Source organism: Trichoderma aggressivum, assembly GCF_033847375.1.
Source record: "Trichoderma aggressivum f. europaeum strain CBS 100526 chromosome Unknown scaffold_001, whole genome shotgun sequence".
Taxonomy (NCBI): Eukaryota; Fungi; Ascomycota; class Sordariomycetes; order Hypocreales; family Hypocreaceae; genus Trichoderma; species Trichoderma aggressivum.
In genome coordinates, this window is record NW_026946367.1 from 312,181 (window position 1) to 323,508 (window position 11,328).

Here is an 11,328-nt window from a genome sequence, read left to right on the forward strand (position 1 = left end):
AGACGCTCGAGATTGGAAAGAAATGTTTGCTAGCTTGCAAATTGGTGATGTAGTTGTGTTTATTCTGATTGAATGTCAATTTGATGGTGAACTCTAAGGCTATGATGCTTGGTATATGTAGTTTCTATGTAGCAAGTCCCATCTTCGTCGATCGCCGTGAAACTGAGTTTGGGCTGAAAATCGTTCTATTTTGGGCATATATGCTGGAGCTCGAATAGGGCTGTGATTAGCATAGCCATAACTCAGTGCCCCAGTTCCTGTTGGTATATCTGGGGCCACTACTAGGTCTTATAGAGATCACCACATCAATTGCCCAGCGGCACGCTGTGATTGGATCTTTGATTTGTCATGGCCTAATGACGATAGGCGGAACTATTACATGGGTAAGCCTATATTCGAACGAAATATGATTCTTCAACACTCTACTATTCTCCTCACCGTACTTGTTATATGCTGCATTGGAGGAATGTTCGATTACGGTGTTTACTCAAACGGAGACTGCTCGTGATTTACATGCTCGACTTCCAGTCTTTGCCGAATTAATCGATAGAGGCGACGATATGAGTATCGCTACGCTCATTGAACTTCACATGCCTGTACTCAGCAGCTCCACTGCCGCATCATCGTCTCCTGATCTTGAGGGCGCAGACACGGCATGGCGGCCAGCAAGCGAGTTAAATGATGCCAAACATGTAAAGTTGGCCCAAATAAGCCATGAGCGACAGAGCACACTAAAAATAATAGACAGTTGGAAAAGCAAAATCGGACATGTTTCCTAATCTATGAACAATCCTTACTACTGCTTATTAGCTGCGTAGCAGAAATTTAGTTAACGGGATATTATTGAAGAGATCGGCTTGTGAATAGGATGAAGTCAACTACTGGCTAGTCAGATGTTAAGACTGGGGCTTACTCGCACGAATTGGGTTAAGCAGAGCTTATAAGCCGACAGACTTATGGGCACGTCTTGGTTTTGATGAATCACCGTGATTTCCGAGTTGGGGTATAAGATGAAATTATCCGTGAAGATTCGGTAATTACGCCCATTTGCATCAAGACTTGAGTTGATAGTATTAGCCACTTCGAACAGTACCACTCATCAGGTTTCAGGTATACATGGCTGTTATTGTTGGAAACAGTTTCATTGCTGAATAGCATGCATATACGCAAGCTGATCAAGACACTGTCCAAATAGTCTATTCACTAGAAGACTATTGGGATATATAGTTCACCAGATACATTTACCGATTTATTACATCTGTCGGGCTAAGCTGTTTGCATCTTTACAAATTTCTTCTACTCTTTGACATGAAAAGAATCACTCTCAAAGATCTGTTCAAAACGAGATACAATAAATTCGTCTTTACTGGATATTATGTAGTTTCATTAGTAGCGAGCTCTTGAAATATAGACTGGTCGTTGTTCCAGAAAACAATCTGGGCCATCTTCGCATGAAGCTTAGGGTAAACCTCTGTGGTGCCTTTATAAATCTTTATTTTCATCTTCATTTCTCTTATGGAGATTCCTCTATGTCCACGTGCTTTGATGACGTATGTCCCTTGAATCAGGCGATGATGCCACTCTTCAGCACCATCATATAGTTTTTCTACCTTTCTATTTGCTTGAATCTCAGTTAGAGCGCCCACTTCATATATAGTTCAACTCTCTCTATAGACGTGCTCTCCGCATTCATACACAAACACGACCTTCTTTAATTTATCAGGTCTAGCTGCCATGCCTCCGACTCCCCGAAAATTGGGCTTGCTAGCATCAAAGACAAGCCCCCCTGCTCTTTATCTTCGCGTTCTTTGGATCGCATATACCTAGCCCCCACTACTCCATCCCAAGTGTCTCGATATGGCCACCGCGCGGGGTACTCAGTCCCACGATGAGCTGTCAGAGGCAAACGATGTGACGGATGACTTCAGATTTGGCCCAGACGGGTTATAGTTGCAGATGGAAGAGACCGGAGTTTAACGGCTAAATGGCAGGGATGAATTCATCTCCTTGCATGCACGACTTCCCCGTAAACTCACCCCACGATCGTTCAACTTCCGGATGACAGGTACCGAAAATTGATCCCGGTTCAGTCCAGACCAATAAGACGCCCCTTATAATAACCAAACTTCTTTGTTTCCTAGATCTTGGGGCACATTGTACCGGGTAAAAAGTAAAGAAAAGCAGAACGTGGACGGTTAAATCCACGCTTTCCGGTAAGTGATCTGACATCGAGGGATCGCATTCCGGCAGATGTTACAGTATCATGCCATCGGGGCCGGTGAGTATCATGGTAACATCAACGGAACCTTTGATCTTCTTTTGACATATAAAAAGACCAGAAAACTCCCAATAATGGCATGAAGACCCCAGAGACCTTGCCAATTTCATTACTTAAGCTTAAGTTCACTCAACCATAATGCGTGGCAAACTTTTGTTCTTGATTCTTTCTCTTGGGGCCGAAGTTACCCTTACAAACAAATCAAAGAAGCCCAGGCCATGGAGTCCTTTTGAACAGAATATAATTTTTCAGCCAGACGGGAGTCACTCCATCTCCTACCCAAGACTCACGGAATTATCTGATGGCACAATCCTTGCGACCGCAGCATACTCTGGAGACCACCCTCCGCATTTCCCCATCTTTGCCAGTGAGGACGGCGGTGCGACATGGGAATGGCGAAGCAACTTGACTGACCAAGTCAATGGACTTGGCTTTGGATCTCAGCCTGCCTTGGCTGAGCTCACCTTTAACCTTGGAATCTTCAAAGCTGGTACCGTGCTCGCGAGCGGCAACAGTGCTGGCGCCAACGGCACAAACATTGATCTTTACGCAAGTACTGACAAAGGCGAGACGTGGAAATTCATCAGCAATGTGGCTAGGGGAAGTGCTCCCAGTACTCAAAATGGCAATCCCTGCATTTGGGAGCCATTCATTCTGTGAGCCCTTGCAATTCTTGACTGTATTGTCTCCTGGACTTTGGAGCTAATTCCGGCTACAGTCCTACGAACAACACAGTTGGCGTGTTTTACTCTGATCAGCGAGATCCTCTACACGGGCAAAAGTTGTCTCACCAAGTTTCAACAGATCTGAAGAATTGGGGCGATGTTGTTAATGATGTCGCTTACCCGCTGTATACTGATCGACCTGGAATGACTGTCATCGATTACATCCCGCCTCTGAAGAAATGGATCCTGGTACATGAATTTCCAGGCGGAGACTCATGGTCTGGTGCCGGTTACCCCGTATACTATAGGCTCGCGGATAGTCCCTTTGACTTCCGATATGCCTACGGCTACCCCATTGTTTTCAACGGCGTGCAGCCCAGCAGCAGTCCATATGTTGTATGGACACCAGAGGGTGGCATCAATGGCACCATCGTCGTCTCAGACGCCGACCACCAGAGTGTCTTTACCAACCGAGCCAACGGTCAGCCTGATCAATGGGAGAAGCATAATTCTCCTCAGCCAAAGGCATACAGCCGTGCCCTCCACATCTTTAGCAAAGAAAACAGTCGTCTCATGATCCTCGGTGCAGGCAACTTCCCTGGCGTTGACCCTCCGGGAACAAACCGACCACTCTATGCAAGTGTTGTGGAAATTCAGGACATTTTGAGGAATAAACCAGGATAATAAGATTAGCCACTGGGGCGTAGTCTTCCTCTGACCTAGCTGTGGCAGCTTTACTGAACCTCTTGATAATAAATATAACCTCCATAAGGTTAGCCACAAGCCAGGCAAATGTTTCAAACTTGATGAGCAGCTTTTGTCAGAACCGGAGACTATATTTTTTGAGAGTTACAGATTGTTCGCTTTTTCGCAATTTTACCATGGCAACAGGTGGCTTGATAAACGTAATTATACACATGCTCCTGTAGTTACTGTACAAGAGAAAGAATGAGCCGACAACGTTCAAAGAGCGGCGATCAGAGACACGGTGGTTATCAAAGTTCAAGAAGCCGTTGGGTATTCGAGTAGTCTTCATTTACCGTTGCAATGCGTGGGAGCTCCCAAAGCTTCACTCTCTCTTCCAGTGGACGTGGCCAATTCGACGAGTGGTGTTGACCTTGTCGACAACTCCACTACATGTATAAACGCCTTCCTCAGGGTTTGAATCGCCCGCTTCGTAGGATATAAGTATCTCCGAAGATGTGCGGCGCATCTTAACGGGTTTACTACTGCTGCTGCTTTCAGCAGGGGGAAACGACCAGCCAAGGATCATCCGTGCCTCATCATCGTCATCCTCGTCAAAGAAGAACTCTGAAGATGGTTTTGATGGTAGCATTGTCTCTGTAGGTGACGCAGACAAGGGTGGACTGCGTGGGTGTCTCGTATCCTTGCGGTCCTTAAGGGTCGTTGAGGGAAGTTTGGCAATGGTCTTATCCTCCGTCGACTCTGATTTGGCAATTCGTTTCTTGGTCCTGATCCGCTTTAACATAATGTCATCATCCGAGTCGCTGTTGTCGCCGGCGTAACATGGGTACGCCTCCATCTCATCGTCGTCATCGGCGCTGATATCAACAGCAATGCATTGCTCAACTTGTTCGTTGAAACGAATCTGCCTCCGCTTAGTAGTAGGGGATGCAATTTTAGAAGATTCTGTTGGGGATATTAGATCGCCGTTTTCACCAATTATGCTTCTTGGAGAGAAGGGGTAGGAGAAGTCATCGACGGCCCCGTGCCTGTTGTTCTTGGGTCGCAGGCTGCCTTGTGTCTCTTGGGCCTGGATGGTCGCTGCGGCCTGCTTTAACAGTGAGGCAGTGGACAACGGCCTCTGAAGCGTAATCTTGAACATCCTCTTTTTGAGGATCGGCTTCTTGCTGAGAGTCACCCGCGAGTCCGTCTTGGACAATGAGATGCCTGATCGCTCTGCGCGAGTACCGTGAATGGGCTTGACCCCTAGTTGCAACGGACCGTACAGCCAAGTAACATCGTTATCCTTGAGCCTGTGATGTCTTCTTAGTCATTTATCACCCCTAAGAAAAGGTGATTTAACTACATACCAATTAATGCTTTTGGCCGAAACGGTCCTTAGATTGTTTTTCACTTTCATCCACGCTCTCCAAGAAGCGTTTTCCAATCGCACGTTATTAGTAAAGTCGGCGCGCCGAGTTACAATGTATCTCCAGGAGGACCAGATGTCCTCCTCCTTCCAGCCATGAGACAAGTAGTCAACTTGGCGTGACGGCCTGCTAGAAACGGCAGTATCATCCTCAGTGTGCTCAGTGGGGGTTCCAGGTCTGGAGGTGTTGTTGGAACCGCCGTCGGAGCTCTCGTACTCAGGAAGCTCTTCCGTGTAAGAATCTTCCATATCAGGCCTCCCAGGAGGCTCGAGATTGTAATCTGAGCGGATTTTGGGATGGGCAAACGGTTTCTCCTGAGCAAAGGGGTCGTCTTCGGGTGAACTTGTGAGAGTTAGAGCGCCGTCATACATGGAAGTAATTGAGAAATTAGTAGCCGGGGTAGAGGCACGGGAGATATTGGAGGTAATAGAGAGATTAGTAGTCGGAGTAGAGATGCAGGACATGATGTGTGAGCTGGGCATCACAGAATGATCGGCAGTGATGGGTGCCATCATGGCTGTTGGTTCGCCGTTTATGTCGAACATACGCCCAAGTTTGGCGCTTGCCATATCAATTGTCGTAGCCAGATCAACAGATTGGCATCTCAGGGTGTCTGCAATGTTGCGAAATGCTTCTGCTAATGGAATAAGGTAACCTCCGCCAAATGCGTCGGCAGCAACGACGTAGCCGTACACCTCAAGGGTTGTCTCGTTGACCACCCATGACCCTGAATCTCCATCAAGAATTTCTACTCATATTTTAGGTGATCAACTCCAAAGTAGAAAAGACAGGAGAAGGCTACATACGCTTATTGCCGTCAAGGTCTAGGATGAGTGCATCGACAAACTCTCTTCCAGGGCCAAGAAGGAGCCTCGAAGGCAGAGCCGATAGAGATCCCCGTTTCAGCCCTTCTGATCCGCTTAAAAGGACGACCGGCTGTCTCTTGCCATGGCCGTCAGACGGCGAGGCGGACATTACGAGCTCATGATCTCGGAAGTTGAAGACTCCACCCTCCTGAGTCTCATCGTGTGACATCCTCCTCGGTCGAATGAGGTTCGGCTTGTAGCTGATCATTTCGATAAGAGCCCAGTCGTAGTAAGCATCTGGTCCGTCATATAGTGTGTCGGCCACTGCCGATTGATATCGCGGCGAGTCTTTCGAAATGGAACCTATCTTGCTCAACTCGTCGGCCACCCATGACGAACCGGCGTCCGGCAGAGCCAACTGGAGTTCATCCGTCATAGACAGTGGTTCGGTATCTTCATCCTGCTCCTCTTCAGCCGAATCATGGCACTCGACCTCGCTCTCAGAATCCGAAAGCTCGAATACCCAGTCATAGGAACACCTGGATTGGTCGCTCTCCGTACTGGCTGTCATATCATCCTCCAAGTCGTCCAGAAGGATATGGCCGACGGTCAGCCCGTATAGTTTAATCTCTCCGTTCGACCAAGAAGCCTTTATGACACCACCGAAAGTGCATCTTTTGTCGACACAAGAAGTCTGTCGGATAAGTATGGGCGCTCCGCAGTACGTGTCGTTTGTATAACTCTCGCTTTCGCCAACGATTGGAACGAAGACATCAATGTCTCCTTCTGCTTGTTTCGTCTCCGGCTCTCGACCGACGACAAAGACTTCGAATGAGGGCTGATCATCTTCTGGCAGGCGCAAAGCCCTGACGGATTTCTTGTCGAAAAACTTCCTGACCTTTTTCGATTGCTGCTCCGGACACAGGACGACAATGCACGGCTTCGCATCATCTTCGGAGCGGCCTAGGACCATCAGTCGTATGGAAACAGGACATTGTTTCTTGCGAATCGTGCTGCGAATATACTCCAGCAACGGCTTCTCAAGCAGCGAGTGCACATGACGGAACTGGGAGATCGTCGCGTTGTCGACGCTCTTGTCAAACTCTGCGAAACCGGCGATGGGCGTGGGGGCAGGCGGGACAGATTGGCTCTTCCCTTGGCGCGTAATTTCTGTACATGTAGGCTCTCTTAGTTTGCCATTGGGCGAGGGGAATTGAGTGCTGCTATATCCTGAATCCTGTCGGTTGTCGGTCATGGACGGTTGGGCGGATGCCGGGATGTTACACGCATTCATGGTTACGCCTGCTATGGTGTCACCAACTGGACATGGCAGGGGAGAGTATATGCGTTAAACAGCACGTAAGAATTAACTGGAGGCCTCATGGTCGAGTAGAGAAATTGTAATGGAACATTTGACTTGGGTTCATGCAGCCTTTACGAGCTGTTTGGTTGGGCTCCAATAGCTTATAAGCCACAATCCCATCAACCGAACCAGTAGGGGAGCCTTACATTCACCTTATGGCGGCATTAACCAGTTGGGCTCTCCGGATGCCCAAGTAATATACGTAAATGCATTGACCTGCCCATTTCGAATACCCTTTCGTTTGAGGGTTAACGGAGAATGAACAACTCGTCACACCAAGACTCCAAGCATGATTGGCTCTCTGGCATCTCCTTACCCGCTTAAGAGCACAACTGACGCTGAGCTACAAAAGCTCACCCAAGCACTCTGGAACTGGAATATCTGCGAGGCATGTCAGAAAGCCGAGGCATGTACAAACTTGGAATGCTCATGGAGGCGCTCAGCTCGATTAGAGCACTTCTTTGACTTTTACAAATATGTCACGTCGTCCTATGTCCCAGATTTGCTACCCGCCAGCACCCCAGCCTTGCGCAACCATGAAGACGTTTGCGACATCATCAATCTGCTCCAGGCTCATCCCGATGTGAAGCGCTCCGAGTTGATGCATGAATACTTTTCCAAGAGGGACAAACCACCTTCGTCCAGTGATCAGCATTGGGCATTCAACCTTGCCATGCAAGTCATGTCCATGGTCAAGTGTTCAGCTGAAAACCAACCATCCAGTCTGCTAGAACTCGGGGCTCAGGCATTCCAGTGGCATTCCGACGAGTCACCTACTGGATTCATTTCAAGAGCGTTTCCGCAAAAGGATACAGGCAATCTCCATGTTCACGATGACTCGGGCGAAATTAGAGATATAAAACCAGCCTTAACAGCCAGACGTCTAAAGAAGGTTGCAGGGCTGAGGCTTCAAGGGACTGATGACCTGCGAAACCATCTGAGGATGGACGTCAAAAGGGGGGTTGTGGAGATTTACCATTACACAAGCGTCTTGAGGGAGCATCTGGCGGCATCACGGACGTTGCCCTCCATTTCAGCGCAAGATCCGAGTTTTGGTGAAATTTGTAACTCTCCAACGGCAGGCACTAATCGTCTCAATCTCAGAGGAAATATTCCCAGACAGATCGCCCTCGAAGCTCTGGATTCAATGCAAAAGATCCTCTTCCCATTCGACTCAGACTCCGAGCAGATTCTCTGCGACCTTGTGTCTAAAGAATCCTTCGACCCCGATTGCCTGCGATATGACTCGGCCGTCTATCGAAGAGAAGGTGAAGAAGCAGCTTCTTACAACTACTTTGGCAGCCGACTCGTGGATCTATTCAAGGAGCTGGAGGATCCCAGCCCCCGCGGCATCCTGGAGAAATGGCTTCAGCGCAAAAGCGGCGCTCGCTATATGATGATGGCGACACTCGTTGGCGTTATTATAGCGATTATTCTGGGAATTCTCGGGCTGGCTGTTGGGGTATTCCAGGCTTGGGTGTCGTACGAAGCTTGGAAACATCCTGTGAGCTCTAGGAACTAATCTAATCCCCTTAATAAACGTAAACATTCATCACTTTTATGGATAGTATTAGATGCTGAGTGGAGATTATTCCTGTTAGTATAAGCTTCTCTTCAACCGTTGACAGATGACATGTACTCGTGCCAAAGATGTGGACATGTACCAAGTGGATTGGCGGAGATCTTTTGTGGCACGGCACCTACTGTAAAATGATGGAGTACTCCGTACAGGTAAGCGTCAATAGTTCATAACATGGGCACTAATGCACTGTCGATGATGCCTAATTTCTTGCCAGTCTTTCAATTAAAGTATTATTACACACGCTCATGCTTCTGCGCAATCTCCAATGATACAAACAAGGGGAGATGAAGGCGGCAAGGCGCAAACAGCGGTGTCTAGCAACAAGGCGGTTTCTCAGCGTTCAAGACACCGTTCGCGTCGTTGATATCCATGGATACAGCATCCATGTTGTCAAAGGCGAGACGAGCCGTCTACATGTAGCGGCGTCGCTGACGGCGTGCCCACGGCCGGTTCCGAAGCAGGGGCCGTAGCCCACGCTAAAGAGTTGAACGGTTCATCTTTCGGTGATTCTGATAGCCATTTGTCGAGAGCAAAAGAGCGTTCGGCACGACCCTGACCATTGTCGACATTCCCTCTTGGGCTGTGTTGGGGACTGCTTCGCCCATTACTTCCTGCGCCCGGAATCGATCCAGCTTGTCCTTGTGTACTGGCCGCCTCGAGAGAGCTGTGGCGATGAGGCTTGATGACATATGGTTAGCCTCCTTCTAAATATCTGGCGGATCCAGGCTGGCTGGATCTGAGTAGAGTTTGGAGTAGATCCCATAGTAGATCCATCCAACAGAGTAGCCCAGTCTCTTGGACCTTCAGACATAGAGTTTGAACAAAGGTACGGAGTATGATACTTACCGAAGCGCTCATGGCTGGTTTAAATTTGTAGATGTCTTTGCAATTGCGCGTGATGAGCTGAAAGGCAAGTACACGTATTCAAGAGTCAAGTCCAGACAGATAAACTGCTCGCCTCGATGGTGTTCCGTCTGATGGAAGTGATCATTGCCAGCTTTTATCATCTGCACGTGCTCTACATCTATCCCGTACACATCATGAAAGACCCTTATCCCACCAAGACTTTTGCGTGTCCCATATCAAGGCTAAATCTGTAACCTCCGTACTTGGTACTAGACTTCATCTTTACATGTACATACATGGCCTTTGTTGGCAGGCCTTTGGTGGCACTTTTTCTCCGCTGCTGCCTGTCCTGCTTCCAGAAGTTTAACCTTACCTAAAAAGCCCTTGGCTACGCGTACAGTACCCCTGGCGTTGTTTCTACTGGACCTTGCCTAGATATTTTGCTCTGTCACGTATTGGCGTAATTTGTCCAGTTCTTCATGGCCCTGCAGCTACCGTTTCATGACGTGCAAGAACTCGAAGAAGACGCATCGCTTATTAGGCTGTGGGGGTGATTAGAACACGGCATGGACGCTACAGAGGTGGCTGCAGGCATAGCAGGAGGCAGACACTGTAGTGATCTGAGATGAAGGCACAGACTTGACATTCTATCGGGATCTTGCATCATGGCAACACCAGGTGATGAAAGGGAAAGGGGAAAGGGGAGAGGGGGGGGGACTGCTTCCTGTGGTACGACGCAGAGGACAAAGAGAGAGAGAGAGAGAGAGAGAGAGAGAAAGAGAGAGAGAGAGAGAGAGAGAGAGAGAGAGAGAGAGTGTGTGTGTGTGTGTGTGTGTGTGGAGTATCTAGTACTAGATACTATGGACATGTACGGGTGAGAGACTGTGTCCCGGCTCCTGTTTTCATGACTTCCACTTCTTTCATACTTCCGGCGGCCGCCCACGTAGTACAACCCAGTGGACGGTTTCTGTACGGGCTGCGCTGGGCTGTTTCTGGACCAACTGCGCAATACCTCTCCCAACTTCCGAGGCTACTTAATACACCTAGTAATAAGGTACCTAGTACTTTTCATAATACTACCTTAGGTAGTTACCTGACCTATTTAGACGTAGACATCCAGTAGGTATTGGGTATATGTACTTACGTCTACGCATATTTTACAAAAGAGGTGAGGAAAACACCTGTTCAGGTGCCAACGTCAGTGCCCCGAGTCTGCGATTCCGCACCCCAAGAACCCCTTTGGACTGCTATGGAAGGTAGCACACAAGGTACGTCACTGCTTTACTGTGACACAAATTCTAGGCATAGAGAAGACAGTCCTCATACTTCCCTGGTTACTAAGGTACTGCAATACCCTTTAGTATATTATGTAGAAACCCAAGCGGCCTTGCCACAGTTCAGGTTACATGTACTCAGCCACTCTCTCAACAAAGCAACAAAGAGAGAGACGCACAACCTTTTTAGGCAAAACAAAGGGAACCCAGAAATTCTCACTAGATTCCCCTTTTCTTTTTCCCAAACGAAGGTATATAGAAAAAATTCAATATGATTTTCAGGTTTCTTGAGTACATATATACTTTTGCTGTCATTTTATTACGGGATTCCTATACCTTATTCTTGAGCCCAAAGTCAAACACTTTATGGTTATTCTCTTCGTTAGCTTCAATTGACATT

General features: G+C 48.1%; 3 protein-coding genes across 3 annotated transcripts; 2 read left to right on the plus strand and 1 right to left on the minus strand.

Moving 5' to 3' along the window:
• Window positions 1-2,250: 2,250 nt before the first annotated feature.
• Triagg1_8 (CAZyme family GH93) lies at window positions 2,251-3,627 on the plus strand (the record flags this gene model as incomplete). Its single annotated transcript, XM_062894574.1, has 3 exons — window positions 2,251-2,278; window positions 2,535-2,934; window positions 2,997-3,627. 3 exons carry the CDS (start codon window positions 2,251-2,253, stop codon window positions 3,625-3,627), a joined length of 1,059 nt encoding a protein of 352 aa, XP_062760358.1.
• A 385-nt stretch (window positions 3,628-4,012) lies between these two features.
• Window positions 4,013-7,157, minus strand: Triagg1_9 (uncharacterized protein; the record flags this gene model as incomplete). Its single annotated transcript, XM_062894685.1, has 3 exons — window positions 4,013-4,940; window positions 4,998-5,805; window positions 5,864-7,157. 3 exons carry the CDS (start codon window positions 7,155-7,157, stop codon window positions 4,013-4,015), a joined length of 3,030 nt encoding a protein of 1,009 aa, XP_062760359.1.
• A 358-nt stretch (window positions 7,158-7,515) lies between these two features.
• Triagg1_10 (uncharacterized protein) lies at window positions 7,516-8,748 on the plus strand (the record flags this gene model as incomplete). The annotated part of the gene is made up of 1 exon (XM_062894796.1): window positions 7,516-8,748. One exon carries the CDS (start codon window positions 7,516-7,518, stop codon window positions 8,746-8,748), a length of 1,233 nt encoding a protein of 410 aa, XP_062760360.1.
• Window positions 8,749-11,328: the final 2,580 nt, after the last annotated feature.